This window comes from Mesoplodon densirostris, chromosome 9, assembly GCF_025265405.1.
Source record: "Mesoplodon densirostris isolate mMesDen1 chromosome 9, mMesDen1 primary haplotype, whole genome shotgun sequence".
NCBI lineage: Eukaryota > Metazoa > Chordata > Mammalia > Artiodactyla > Ziphiidae > Mesoplodon > Mesoplodon densirostris.
This window is the reverse complement of record NC_082669.1, coordinates 112,641,604-112,657,617: the sequence shown is the minus strand read 5'-3', so window position 1 is coordinate 112,657,617 and position 16,014 is coordinate 112,641,604. Positions and strand designations below refer to the sequence as shown.

The following is a 16,014-nucleotide window of genomic DNA, read 5'->3' as shown; positions in this document are numbered from 1 at the left end:
ACCTTTCCTGGAAAACAATACTGAGCATTACCAACTCAATGATCAACTCTCTGACTCCTTTTATGCTGGTGGCCACTTCCTGACCGCCCTCCACTTGCCCCCTCCCCCGTGCTTTCTCTACTTGGATGCCAGGGCCCTGGACTCTCCTCCTCCATCACTAGCTCCCCCTCTTCCCCACAGCATCCTGATGTCAGGGGACCCCAGGGACCAGTCTTTGGTTCTCTTTGTACACAATTCACTTAATCTCACGCATGTTTATGTTCCTTAGTGTTTAAGGAACAACTTCATCCTTCTAAATGCTTGACCCAAAAGCTGGTATGCATCCTTGGCTTTATTTTCTGAAACCCCGCATCCAGTCTGTAAATGCTATGCACCCTAGGTTCCAAGCAACTTCACGACACTCCCACTGCGACCACCAGGGCCCAAGACACCACCAGCTCTGGAACGGACCACTGCTGTCTCTTACTAGTGAGAACTGTTCTAGAAAAACATACATGGGAGATGCACGGTGGCAGGGGCTATTCCCGATGAAAAGATTCAAGAGACATCCAAGGTTATGTGTGGTCAATTAGAGTTTATTTTTTAAAAAGAAGAAAGAAGAACAGCTATTCAATATAATTTGAAAACAGGAGAAATTTGAAAATGGACTTAGTATTAGACAAGATGACCAACCTGAGTCATTTCTAAGTATGAGTACTGCTATTACTGGGATTGCCAAACCAGACTGGTTGCCCTAGTGATAGTTAATATTATTCTCCATCATTTCTAAAGGCGTACTAATGAAACTCTTGTTTGCAGGAATGTCCTTCTTTGGGGAGATGGCCACTTAAGTATTTTGGGAGTGGGAAGTCACTATGTTACTTTGAAATGATTCAGCAAAACGTTAACAGTGGTCAACAATGTTAAAAACAGTCGACTCTGGACGGCAGGCAGATGACCACTTACTGTGCCACTTTTCTACTCTTTTATGTTTGAAAATTTCGTAATAAAAACATTTTAAGAGTCAGGGAAGAAAGAAAATTCAGGTCATGTCACCCTTGGCTCAGAACTCTCCTTTGGCTTCTCTCCTCTCTCAGCATGAAAGCCAAAGTCCTAAAGAAAGTCCCTTCCAGGGCTTCCCTGGTGGTGCAGTGGTTAAGAATCCGCCTGCCAATGCAGGGAACACAGGTTCAAGCCCTGGTCCGGGAAGATCCCACATGCCACGGAGCAACTAAGCCCGTGCGTCACAACTGCTGAGCCTGCGCTCTAGAGCCCGTGAGCCACAACTACTGAAGCCCGCGTGCCTAGAGCCTGTGCTCCGCAATGAGAAGCCCGCGCAGCACAACGAAGAGTACCCCCAGCTCGCCACAACTAGAGAAAGCCCACGTGCACAGCAACGAAGATCCAATGCAGCCAAAAATAAATAAAAAAATAAAAGCAAGTCCCTTGCAGATCCTGGGATGTGCCCGGAGGGTCCTCCCTCTGCCTCCCCACCAGAGCCTGGCGAGACTCCAGTCCCTGCACAGCTGTCCATCCTCCCGCTCAGGGCCACCCTTCCCGCCACACTCTCTAAAGTCAAACTACACCCCCAAATTTCAACCCCCCTTTCCTCCTTTTATCCTCCTCATTACTTAACGTTTATTTCTGTCCCATAAAGACGTCCCTATGTTACTTATTCTTGCTTATTCTCGGTCTCCCAGAAGACAGTCTCCAGGAGAGCAGGTCCCTTCTCTGCCTGTCACAGTCACATGCAGTGCTGAGAACTGGGCCAAGCACTTAGTAGGAAGCCCATAAACTTTTTTCATCAACCAAGTTATTAACTGATTAGCCAATCCCAGTTTTGTTCCTAATGGATGCTCACATAAGAAAAAATATAAGTAATGTCAGTATTCATTACTTTTTAAAAAAATTATCTTTATTTTCAAAATAAATTTACTGAAGTTGATAAGCAGCTGTTTACAAACAATGCTAGCACTAAATAAAAATGACAGAAAGCGTGTACTTTGAGAGCTGTACTAGATGCCAACAATGACCCCTGTACCGTTAGATCCCTGAGCCCTCAATGATGCTTCCAGTGCCCAAGGAAAGGCAAAAAGATGGCTTTGAAGGCTGAAGGTGACCAGGAGACCCTTTTCTTTTAAGCAGAGGTGTACCCATCAGTCCAACCGCCCAGTAGAGCACTTAAATATGGGGCCTGGAAGGACCAGTATCATCCAATATTCCTCACTTTAGAATGAAGCTGAAAACTAGATCCAGTAACTTCCGTCCTGCCCTAAGCCGGCGAGACACCTAGGCAGTACCAGAATCTAGTCTCCTGGCCTCCGCTTCATTACTATACTGACCTGAGCTCCACTTATCCTCAACTCAGGTGGCATTGACTTCCGTGTTATCTGTTCATGTATTTTATACACAATGAGGCACATCATCTCTTTCACATAAAACTACTTTTCTAGCTCTGAAAAAGTTATCTTAAATTCCCATGGAGACCAAAAGAGTGGAAGAAAGCACACGTCCCCTTCTCTGGTAACTTGCCAAAGCACCTCAAGTTCAATGCCCTGCACATGGCACGTAAGATCATTCACGGGTTTATTAACATCACACACTTGAAATAAAGTTTCTAACAGATTGCTATTTTAATTTTACTTTGTTAAAACTTCATTCCTCCTCTAAAGGAACCAGCTTCCTTAGAGAAAACAGCCCCGACCTGGGGCTTTCAGGGGAGGTGTTAAATAGAGCCCAACATAGCGTGGTCCCAGAAAGCAAAGATGCCTCAAAACACTGATGGGGCTCCATCCAATAAGGGCTCCCTCTATCCAGCATTTTAAAATACATGAGGCCTGACTGAGACTCAAGGGAAAAGGAGGCAGGGGCTTCTTCAGAAATAATGCCAACGAAAAAACACTGAAGAAACAACAGAATTAGAAAAATCAGCATTTTATAAACCACGGATATAACAACTGATTCAGGCGTAGATCATCAAATGCAACAACAAACCACTGGGTGACAAGGAAGGAAATGTACCTGCACAATACGGAGAGGAGTTTTTACCTTCACTCAGCCTCACTGAGAAGGAGCTACGTCTCAGGTGAGGCACTAAGACTCTCACAATTCTCTGCTATGAAGCATTCTTGCTGAACGTGCTTAAACTGGATCAAGTACAGCCCCATGTCAGTGGCTCTCACGGGGGCGACACTCGGCAGTGTCTGGAGACCTGTGTGACCAAGCAGGTGCCGCCTGCATCAAGTGGGTGCAGGGCAAGCATCCTGCTAAACACCCTACAACACACAGGGCCACGTGCACAACACAGAACGGTTCAGCCCCAAACGTGAAGAGGATGTGGTTGAAAAACTCTCCTCTAGAACTGACAGCCAATTTAAAGGAAAGACAGGAGACAAAGGAATAAGGGAAATAAATGGAGCCTAGGATCATCAAAACAGAGAAGGTATTTTTGAGATAACTGGGGAAATCTGAATATGGAGTGTGTATACCACATGATATTAAGAGAATTACTATTCATTTTCTTAGATGTGAACATAGCATTACGGTTATCAGAGAGTGTGCTTTCTTAGGAGAAGTACGGTGAATCGGGTGAAGCGTCATGATGTCTGCAACTTACTTTTACGTGCTTTAGAAAAACAACACACTGTACGTGTGGAGAGAGAGAGAAAGCAAATGTGGCAAAATGGTAACTTTTGAATCTAGGTGGAGGATATATGGTATTCTTTCAACTTTACTGGTGTTAGAAATTTTCCAAAACAAAAAGTTGGGGAAAACAAGGAGAAATTACATTTGGATTTATCATCTATTAAAATTACTCGCTAAATGAATACCTTCGAAAGGACATTAAGTGTCCACAAACTACAACCCGTGCGCGGAACCAGCCACAGGCTGTGTGGCTCTCGGGTGAAGGGTGCTCCTGACACCTTTAAAAGCTTGTAAGGAAAAACACAGTATGTGTAAGAGAGCAAACCCTAAACTTCGTGCCATCTGGGCATTTACAGAAAACGTTTGCTGACTCCCGCTCCAGCGAATCAATGCGTACAATGTGTTTCTCAAAGTAAAAGTTTTTCCAAGAAATAAAAGGGGTTTGAAGAAAATAAGATTTCTTGGGATTGGTGATCTTCCAGACTCTCTCTCTTCATAAAGGTTCTTCTCTACCTTTAGTCCAGCTCAGGATTCTGGAAGTCAGTTAACAAGGCCTAGCTCTGATAGTAATCCTAAATAAACCTCACTACATGCAACTTCCAGAAAATTAGCTGAAATTATATTAAAGGCTCAGAATCATTTGAAAGTTTGCTACTGTGCAGATATCAGCAATTTTGAGAAAAACAGTGAAGATGTTAATTTGTTTTCTCATTCAGGTACCACACTGCTCACATCACCTAAATGTGCCTTGTAGACTGAATCCAGCAAAGTCATGGAAGTGACTTATTTCAAGTCCATACATAAATCACAAGAGCCTGATGAAAGGCCTGCTCTAAAGAGCCTGTATCCTAGGGTAGCGACCCTAGGAGAAAAGGATCATCCTCACAGCAGGAGTCCTTTCAGGGGGCCCATCCACTCGTTAGCAACCAGGACCCCTGATATTCCACAAGATAATTCCAGAGCCTATTTGAAAGAAAACATCATCTGGAAGGTATTTATATCTATATTTTAATTTCTACAGGGAGAATCACAGGAGTAAAAACTAATACATAGAACATTCCAGTCTCAAAAAGAAAAAAAAGGGAAAACCACTGTCACAGACACTGAAAACCAAAGGGTATTTTCCTCTAGACAAAGTGACCACCACGTTGCATAAGTTGCTGACAGCGACGGGTTTACCTGCAACAGAGGCTCATCAACCTCTTTATTTGAAATAAGCACGTAAGTCTCTCAGATCCATCCAACTGCTGGACAAACAAAGAGCTATATTTAATTAGGTTCTGATACATCCATATCTGAAAGAAACAGCAAAACATACAATTATAACTCTCAGTCCATAAAAAGCTAATTATTTACTAATTACAAACATACCAAACTTTCCTTAATTGGTAAATACTTAAGCAAAATAATCAAAACATGATAAGAAGAAGTAAATCTTCTAAGTCAGGTTTTAGATAGTAGTACACAAACGCCCTGAATTTTCCATCTTAAGAAAGCACATCAGCATGAAGTTAAATTACTAAATTTATTACTAAAAGTACTTTAAACTCATGTAAATGTGAAACAAAAAGTTCATTTGCAAAAATGAGCAAACCACAATAAAAACACATGAGAATCACAATCTTAATCCTAAGTTACAAAGGATAACGGTCCCTCTTTTTACCTTTCTCCTCTGAGTTTCCAGCACCTTTCCTGTGGATACTCTCCTTCCCTAACTCCATGAAATGTCGGTAGAAAAGGCAATCATTCAGTCCCACTATTCCCGATAAAAGGCCAGGTGTGTAGCATGTGAGGCGAGAGATGTGTCACTTAACTAGACAGGAGGAATCCTATCACAATGTTTATACAAACCATCGCAGTGTGCACCTGAAGTACCTTACAATTTTATTTGTCAATTACACGTCCACACAGCTGGAGGGAAAAAAGGTCAGAGACGCGTCTGGATGGCCAGAACCCCCGCTGTCCCGGACACAGTGATGGGTCATCGCGGTGGGCAAATACTGAGTTAGATTTCTGTCGCGCTCCCATCCAGGAGGTCTCTCTAGTGTGGATACAGCTGCCAGAAGTGATTTTGAAAACACAATACTGAACAGGAATCTCTTATACTTCCTCTACGATATTTTTGTTGCTATTTATTCATTTCATGAGACCCATTTAGAAGCGTCAAAATTAAGACAGCTTCTTAAATGTGCCACAGAATCTTTTCTTTACCTGTCATTTTTACAGAGTTTCTCCTCTGATAGTAACACTTATTTGATATAAAATGTTATCAAACAATTAAAGTACTAAAAGTGTTTTGCATGATAAATTCGAGTGTGCCCTAAGTTGGGTGGAAATAACTCTGAGACCCAATCCGAATGTTAATTTACCTACACACAAGCTTTCTTCTTGAGGTATTTGGAGCTACTTGTTCCTATTTTCTCAGGAACCAATATCATACAAATATTTTCTGCACTATCTGACACACAGTTCATTCTAGAATTTGTACTGAATACTACCCGTTACCAAATAAAACTAGGACGTACAGTAACTAAACATTATAAAAATCTGAAGGCCAACTGGGGGAAGTACAAGAAGAAGGCTGTAAATACATTAATCAAGTAATTACGTTTCAACGACATAAAAAAAAAACCTCAAAGCACTTTATTTGAACACTTTCTGGACTGGTTTTTTTTTTAAATTGAGGCATAGCTGATGTACAACATTACATGCTTCAGGTGTACAACACGGTGATTCATAATTTTTAAAGGTTATCCTCAATTTATAGTTATTATAAAATATTGGCTATACTCCCTGTGCTGTACAATATATCCTTGTAGTGGACTGGATTTTGATACTGCTTTTTACATTCTTGACAAATGCACCAATATCATCCCAAAAGTTCTAAGTACATTAAACATCTGCTTTGCCTAACTTTTTGTTGTTATTTACTAAATTCAGATAAGTACAGTTTCAAAAACTTTCCGCCTTATCCATCCTTTCTCAGGAAGTTAACTGAGGCTGTATATCAATAAAACAAGGGAGTAAACCAAGAAAGCAAAAAGATATGGAATCAGGAAAGAGGAACTGAAACGGAAGCAAAGCAAAGCGGAGGTTTCCCCAGGAACATGGCAGGCGTGGAGAGCTACCACTCCAAAGAGTGCAGCAAGATCCCGGGACGCAGAAGGAACAGCTCAGGGGGAAAGAGCATCAGTGACCTGACTCTCTAATCACGGAAAACTGTACTGAGAATTATTTCACTGTTAGGAGGTGGAAGAAGACTTTATCATAAAGAGATTTAAAGATAATTAAACAGAAATGACACAATAATTAACTCCAGAATAACTCAAGAAAACTGTACGCAAAAGAAAATACAATCACAGTACACTATTTTAGCAGCGACCATATTTACAGTCATTATAATAAAAAATAAATCCAGGGAGTAGGTGAGGAACGGAGAGCTATGCACGCGCACTTCTGCACAAAGCACCTTAGAAAGACTATCAAAAGCGGCACCACGCCTGCTCTTAAAGTAGGAATTAGGGCGCTTGAAGATGGGCAGGAGACTTTCCCTCCACATATGACTGATTTATTGTTCTTGCATTTTTGTGTGCAAACTGAATAAACAATCCAGTTTGCTTTTCTCATATAAGCCAGGTTTGAGGACCTCGTTAATTCTAATCCTACACAGGGCCTCCAGGACTGGGCGGCTGCACCACGTCCAGAAACCATGCAGGAAGCGCTGACCAGACCTTAGAGCAGGGCAGAAGCAGTTCTCCAAAGGGAAGGGTGCTCTGGAGAGACACAGGACTGACGGCCCTTCTGACCCCCACATGGCTGTGCTCCATGTCTGACCTTCAATCCGCAAGGTCAGAGTACGTGAGGAAGGAACAGACTGCTCCAGAAAGAGAGCCAGATGACCTGCTGCTGTACGTTTCTCATTCTTCTTCTCACAGACTTCAGACAGAAAGCCTAGAAAGAGCCTGCCTTCAGGGGACATGGGCTCAAGCCTTGGTCCGGGAAGATCCCACATGCTGTGGAGCAACTAAGCCCATGCGCCACAACTACTGAGCCTGCACTCTAGAGCCCGCGAGCCACAACTACTGAGCCCACGTGCCCCAACTACTGAGCCCACGTGCCCCAACTACAGAAGCCCGCGCGCCTAGAGCTCGTGCTCCACAACAATAGAAGCCACCGCAATGAGAAGCCCACGCACCACAACAAAGAGTAGCCCCTGCTAGCCGCAACTAGAGAAAGCCCACGCGCAGCAACAAAGACCCAACGCAGCCAAAAATAAATAAATTTAATTAATTAATTAATTTAAAAAGAGCCTGCATTTAAGGAAAGCCATCTATACTGCCCCTAAAGATTTATGGAAAGTTCTTCCCATGGTCCAGCCTAGCTCAATACCGGAAGCAACGTTGGGTGTTAAAGCCAAACACCAGATAAGCAATAAAGTATTCCTATATCTTCTGTACTTATAGTCCACACAAGGATCCTTCTAGTACGTACGGTTGGATCATGGAAGACTTACTTTTCACTGTATACCCATGTTTTAATTAGAAATTTTTAATCCAGGTAAATAAGGATGTCTAAGAATAAATACGTATTTAACCTAATGAATCTCAGTATCTCCTGGGAAAGTGGACACAGTAACAAGTTCCACTTTATAAAGAGGATTCATCCACATATCTCCTCCAGTAATACACACAGTTCCTCATCACTGATAACATCAAAAGCTATAACACTTTTTAAGTTACACAATTTTATTTTAGATGTTTCAAGAGAGAGACCTTAAGAGTTTAGAGATTTACATTTAAGTATTTACAGGTAACAGGCTATGATACTGAGGATGCACATCACAGGGTGGAGGGTTCTGTGCAGAACAAGGTGCCGTCTGTGCAGACTGGGTAATGGGGACAGCACAACAGAGTAGTCTACTGCTTCTTATATTTTAAATTTTCCTTAATAAAAAAAATGGGGCCTCCCTGGTGGCGCAGTGGTTAAGAGTCCGCCTGCCGATGCAGGGGATACGGGTTCGTGCCCCGGTCTGGGAGGATCCCATATGCCGCGGAACGGCTGGGCCCGTGAGCCATGGCCGCTGGGCCTGCGCATCCGGAGCCTGTGCTCCGCAACGGGGGAGGCCACAACAGTGAGAGGCCCGCATACCGCAAAAAAAAAAAAAAAAAAAAAAAAAATGAAAAAGCCTACTGAAAATCTGCATCGATTTTTAAGAGGTAAAACATTATCACCAAGACGACCTATTACCACTGCTTGTTGAAGAAGTCACAAGGGTAAAACACACTGGAGGGGTTTTCTGACCACATTAAACCAAAAGCTGGAAAACACATTAACAAGGGTTAGTGAAAACGTAGTCAACACTCACCAAGCGTTTTGAGTCTTCATTCTGTTTGTAAAAAAACAGAAGCTGCCTCACCAAAAGGGTAAGGTTGGGACCGCTAGCGATGGAAAAAGTGCCACCGGACTGGGACAAGCTGGCACGGCGATCAAATGCACTTCTCTGGATGGAATACTGAAAACAAAACGAGACATAAAGACACGATCACATGATCGTATGGTCTAAATGGTCACTCAATGTTTAAACTGGAGTAGTGGAAACTGACAATTAAGATTCCGTTACTGAGAAGTTATCATTGGTAAATGGTTAATGAAACCCAAAAAGCCTGGAATGTAGTGACAGAGCCGTGAACGCCCTGTGCAGGAGTCTTCCACCACCTCCTTCTACTGTGATCTTTAGCCGTGGTTTGCATTTAATAATTTAAAAATCACCAAAAAACTCATATGTCTATAAATCTTTATATAAACTAATAAAATTAACTATTGGGGAAAATACTATTATCCACATTAACTTTCATTAAACAAGTAAACACATACAAAATGAATTCCACTTCTAAGAATCCAAGGCCATATTTAAAATAAGCTCTCAGGGCTTCCCTGGTGGCACAGTGGTTAAGAATCCGCCTGCCAATGCAGGGGACACGGGTTTGAGCCCTGGTCCGGGAAGATCCCACATGCCGCGGTGCAACTAAGCCCATGTGCCACAACTACTGAGTCTGCGCTCTAGAGCCTGCAAGCCACAACTACTGAGCCCACGTGCCACAACTACTGAAGCCTGTGTGCCTAGAGCCTGTGCTCCGCAACAAGAGAAGCCACTGCAATGAGAAGCCCTTGCATCGCAACGAAGAGTAGCCCCCGCTCGCAGCAACTAGAGAAAGCCCGCGCACAGCAATGGAAGACCCAATGCAGCCAATCAATCAATCAATCAATCAATTAAAAAATAATAATAAATAAAATAAAATAAGCTCTCTCATACCTTTCTAATTCCTTCTCAGTTTAAAAACAAACTTACTTGCTGTTTTCTGTCTCTATAGCCTCGAATAAATGACTGGATAATTATTGCATTTTTCAATCTTCGTCTTTCTTCCTGAATAATGCAGGGAGGAGGAAACAATGGGTCAGGATCAGTGAAAATGACAAATACTAGTTCAGACTTTAAAAAAAAAAAACAACTACATAATTCACGTACCACAAAATTCACTCTTTTAAGTGTACCATTCACCAATTTTTAATATACTCAAAGTTGTGCAATCATCACCACTGTCTAATTTTGGAACGTTTTCATCACCCATCCCCAATAAAACCCCTGCACCCAGGGCTTTACCCAGTCATCCCTCAGTCTCTGTCCTCCCACCCCGACCCCCCACTGCTGGCAATCACTAATCAATTTTCTGTCTATATGGAACTGCCTATTCTGGACATGGTGTACAATGGAATCATAATATGTGGCCTTTTGTGTCTGACTTTTTTCACTTGGCATGATGTTTTCAAGGTTCATCCACGCTGCACCATGTATCAGTGCTTCACTCCTTTTTATGGCTGTTCCACTGTATGCATGTCTCATTTTGTTTATTCACTTATTAACGGATGGGCATTTGAGCTCTTTCCACTTTGGGCTATTATGAATAACGCTGCTGTGGACATTCATGTACCAGCTTTTGTGGGGACATAGGTTTTCACTTCTCATGGGTGTACATCTAAGCATGGAATTAACATTTGAGGAACTGCTGGACTGTTTTCCAAAACAGCTACATTATTTTACAATTCTACCAGCACAGAAAGACTTCTTTTTTTTAAAGTTTTTAAGTATTAAAAAAAATGCAAACAAAAGCACCTATTTTAAAGGTCACTTTGTTTCCAAGCAGAAAACTCCAATTTTTATCAACTTGACTCTGTCTTTAAAACTTTCAGGGGTAGGATAGGGAGGGTGGGAGGGAGATGCAAGAGGGAGGAGATATGGGGATATATGTGTATGTATGGCTGATTCACTTTGTTATAAAGCAGAAACTAACACACCATTGTAGAGAAATTATACCCCAATAAAGATGTTAAAAAAACAAAAAAACTTTCAGTGACCTAGCCAAAATATATATTCTTCATCATCATTGTAACCACTGCAGCTAACAGTGTCTGAGAGCCTACTATGTGCCAGCCCTAAGAGAGACACTTCACATGCATTCATACAATAACCTTACAGGTGAGCATTACTCCTGTTTTAAAGGCACAGAAACCGAGACTTCCATAAAGATTAAGTGATGCCAAAAGATATGAGTCAGAGAGCAAACTCAGGTGTGACACGAAAATCTGTACTCTGTCTTACCACATGACAATGTTTCACATCTTCTATGAATGCCACCTACCAGGCTTGAAAGGCACATACACACTCACGCAATCTTGGGATTAGAGAACATACCATCAGGTCACAAAAGTGTACTTTCTGAGCTTCAAATGGTTACAACAAGGGAATCCTTGAGCTTAAACCTAGTTTGGGAATCTATTCATAACTATGATGACTCTAACAGCACTTAATTAAAAACTCATATAACATCCCATGCATTTTCAAAACACTTATTTTTACTCATTCAGTTGTTTGCTGGGGAAGAGTCTCAGGAACACTCCAGCTCTCTGGCAGGTGCGCTGAGGACAGGCGAGTCCTCACAAGGCCTGGAGGCCAGCTTCAGGTTAGCTCATCCCTGGTTTAAAGGGGATTCATCCCTCCCCCACTGCCTGCCAGAAGCAAATGCAATGCTCTCCAAAAAGAAGAGGCCATATTCTAAGCCTGAAGATATCGCTTCAGTTTGGAACATACAATGTCCGGTGTTCAACCAAAATAACCAGGCAAAGACAAGAATTTAAAATCAAGAGGACAAACAATAAAAACGAACCCACAGGAATTCCAAACACTGGAGAGTAAACATCATCCTTAAAAATCTACAATTACGTCCAAGAAATGAAAAGACGAGAGAACTGGGAAATAAAAGAATCAAAGAAAATTCTAGAACTCAAATAGAAACTGAAATTCAGAACTCAATGGATGTACTTAACAATCAGACATCACTAAAAGAGATAATTTGTAAATCAGAAGTTAGATCAGAAGAAAACAGCCAAACCAAAGCATAGATATTCAAAAGAATAGATCTACTGAAAAGAGTACAGGAGACACACAGGACATAATGCAAAGGTCAACCATCTCTGTCACGTGAGTCCAAGAGGAGGGGGAGAGGGAGGATGGAGCAGAGGCATGGCTGGGAGAGATGGCTGACGGAGAATTTTCAGAGAAGATAAAATACACCAACCAATACACACTTTTCTCGTTCGTTTGAGCAGTGATTTTCAAGTGAGGGCAGTTCCCACAGAGGGAACGTTCGGTAATTCCTGGAGACCTCGTGGTTGTCTCAGCAGGGTAGGGAGTGCTTCGGCCTCTAGAGGAGAGCGGCCAGGGAGGCTGCTACACATCCTGCAGTGCGCGGGACAGTCCCCACAACAAGGAACTACCTGGCCAGAATGTCAAAAATGCTAAGGTTGAGAAACCCTGCCTGAGCGTTTGTGCATCTGCTGTTCCCTTGACCAAGAATGCCCTTCTTCCAGCTTTCCACAGCTTTTCTTTTCCAACCTTCAGAAATCCACTGGGCTCTCACCAGCTCAGGGACGCCTTCCCTCAACCCTAACATCCAAAGCAGACCTTCCTAGTCCCCACCTCCGGATCCTGGGGAACATCTGTGCTCCACGGCCCAGGAGAAACACTGTTTTATTCCCTAGCTATACACCCAGCCAGCAGAAAAGTACCTGGAACATAACAAGCTCTCAATTTATATTTGTTAAAGCAATGGATGAATTATTTAAAAACAAAACAAAAAATGACCTAGAAAAGCAGGCTATAAGACACCACAATTGCTGATTAATCAACAAAGTAAAGCCATTTTAAGAAATTACCTCCAAAAGATAAAATGTAAAATATAGACTAAAACGCCAAATGTCACTAGCTCCTTTCATTTTTTCAGCTTCTTCACAAATAGTTAAGATAACTTGCCTTGACAGGGAGTTTTCTCCTTTTGCTTGACAAAACATGAACACTATACACGAGACCTGTACATCTTCTGGAAGCCGTATCATAAGCAAGTAAGTGAACTGAAAGCCTATTTTCTCCCTCTATTCTGGAAACTGCTCTTTTAGTCCATCTTTTCTACATTGGTTCCAGAATGGATGACCTACCATAAAATCCAACAAATCCAGAAATGTTTCTGAAATTTAACATACATATAAATACTTAAGTTATGTCACATATAACATACATATATCTAATATATAAAACAGGAAAACCAATGATTTATTTAGATGCTATGGAAAAATGTTTATCTACAGGAACTATTACAAAACTGTTTTTACCTCCCTCTTTCTTCTTTCTTCCTGAGTACGATGTAAAAGAGAAGCCTTTTCTTCCTAAACACAAAAAAGAGAGAAAAGATAAAGGTTATAATTTCAAATTCTAAAATACTCTCATACAAAAATTATAGAATGTTGTGACCCAAAGGATTCTAGAGATCATCCAATCAAACCATCTGACTTAGTAAGAAATCTGAGGCGCAAGAGCCTAAATGGTTCCCTCACCCCCACCCCCGGGGTCACAGATCTAATTGTAGTATTTCAGTAGTTTTCTAAGAATAAAATCTGATTTCCTTACACACACGTTACTTCAGGTAAAACTGGGGAGATCTGAGTAAGATCAGTGCATTGTATCAATGTCAATATCCTGCTTGTGAGCACATACTACAGCTTTGCAAAATACAAACCCCAGGGGAAATTAGGCAATGCAAACAACAGACCTTTCTGTATCATTTCTAACAGCTGCATGTGAGCCTACAATTATCTCAATAAAAATTTCAGTGAAAAAAATCAATCTTTTATTGTTATCAAAAATTTTTTAATTCTTTTCATCATAAGTAAAACTATATTTCGAATAAAATTACTTGATATGTAGAAGGAACTGAAATAACAAATGGGAAAGTTAAACATTTCAAATAAAATAAAAATACTTACAGACGACCCTCCTCCCGCCCCAGAACCACTCCAGTCTATACTGTATGGGTATTTTATTTTTGTAAATTTAATCCAAAATAAAATTAAAGGCCTAAGACATCAACATATAAATAATTAGAAAAATTAATAAACCTAAATTTCTTAACACAAACATACAACTCATCAGAATAGTCAGAAAGCAAGTAATGAAGCCAATTTAAAATAATACTTTGATATGTGAAAGAATACATAACGTGTAGAGCAAAAAGTTTCTAACTGACAAAATTTTCAGCCAAAGAAATAAATCCTCCAGATATTTTCCATTACAGAGAATTTCATTTCTTGAATTCAAATAAAAAGTCTTTATCACAAGTCAAAGGTCAGAAAAATATTTCGTTTTTAACTGATTAATTAAAAGGAGGAGGAGAAATGAAAAAATCTAAAGTAAAAAGTGCTCAGAATTATGGAAAGCTTCTAGATAAAAATACAGCCATATTTCTGGTCATTATCTTTATTTATGAATAGGAGTGGTAAATATATGTCTGTAATTTCTCTTCCTTCTATTCCATTTAATCAGAGTTAATATATGTTCATTACTTGGTTATAGTTATAGAGCTAAGATTTCTTAAAATGATACATGCTGTTACAACTACAAGAAAATATACTTAAAGTCTGAAATTAAATCCACGTTTTACTTTTAAAAAAATGGTACATGCCAGCAAAACAGTCACCAAATTGACTTCACACATAAGCTTAGCTGTCACTAATCTAAAAGCCCTCTGGGTTTGAGGGCCTGGCCTGTCTCTTACCACCAGGTCCCTATCATTGGCTTCAATGTCTGCCACATGTAGGGAGTTAATAAATATTTACAAAATGAACAAACGAACATTTCCTTTAAGTACAGAAAAGCAGTCTAAAAGGAGTAACCATAACAGCTGAAAAGCACTTCTGAATACCTGCAACACAGCACCGAGGTTGAAGTATTTTAAAAATCAAAATAGGTACCAATTATCAAAAAGCATAACTGGATTCTAAGTGAATACTTTAAGTCTGAAGCATACGATACGAGATGGCTATGAACGCACCAGAGGCAATGCTGAACGTGTTGAGGATGAATATCCTTACCCTTTGATGACCTACAGATTAAAATCCTTGGACACAGGACACCGTATAAATGGAAGGTCACTTCTCTTACCTGTGCTTGGGGGCTGTAAAGTTTCCTACTTAAAACAGCTCATTTCAAAAATTATAAAATAAGCATAGCAAGGAAATCCAAAGTCCTGGACACACATAAACCCTTATATGTGATTTCAACTGTAGTTTAAAATGATGTGAAGGTCTTTCAAAGAGTCCTCATGCTCCCTAAATATTTTACAGAGAGGAGAGAAAGGTCTGCTAGGGAGGTCAACCAACCCCACAGGTCACGTCAGTCACATGGGACAGGAGACTCTAGGACAGCACCAGCTGCCACCAACACTGACTCCTCTGTGCCCGAGCACTGTGCCCCAGCACACAGACAACTAACACGGACTGAGGGCTGACCCTCCACGTGCTAAGCAACGTTCTAAACCCGAGGATATGGTTCATCACGTGTTCCTCAGAATAACCCAGCATGGCTTAAGCACTATTGCTCTTCCTGTTTACAGATGACAGAAGCGAGGTTCAAGAGCGGGAGAGCCGAGATCCGAACTCAAGACGGGTCCAGAGCCTGAGCTGGTGAGCCGTGTGCTATTTACTTTGAAAACAACATTAAGTATGATCATATTACTTCACATTCTGAGCCATTTTTAAAACTCTTTTGTCATCATAATACACGGGTAATTTGGAAGATATATCGGAAAGGAGGTTGGTGGGGAGGGGAGGCCACAGAAAGAAACTGGGGTCGCCCACATGTGCCACGAGTTCAGAGGCACGGGGAGCAGCAGGGGGTGAGCGACAAAGGGCCCCGAGTGCCCAGGAACGGCGCAGTGAGCAAGCGCAAAGGCCCGGGACACAGAGGTGGCCACGAAAGCCCGTTCAGCCCAGAAAGAAAAGTGT

At 41.3% G+C, this 16,014-nt stretch overlaps 1 protein-coding gene across 2 annotated transcripts in view; it reads right to left on the bottom strand.

Moving 5' to 3' along the window:
- The window catches only part of UBE3C (ubiquitin protein ligase E3C), a 114,795-nt gene that overhangs the window by 78,972 nt on the left and 19,809 nt on the right, over positions 1 to 16,014 (bottom strand). For both annotated transcript variants that reach the window (XM_060107472.1, XM_060107471.1), the window contains exons 2-5: positions 13,348 to 13,401; positions 9,974 to 10,048; positions 8,990 to 9,136; positions 4,804 to 4,919 (exon numbers count right to left, since the gene is read on the bottom strand). In XM_060107472.1, coding sequence (XP_059963455.1) covers positions 4,804 to 4,919; positions 8,990 to 9,136; positions 9,974 to 10,048; positions 13,348 to 13,401 — 392 coding nt within the window. The remainder of the gene's footprint in view (positions 1 to 4,803; positions 4,920 to 8,989; positions 9,137 to 9,973; positions 10,049 to 13,347; positions 13,402 to 16,014) is intronic.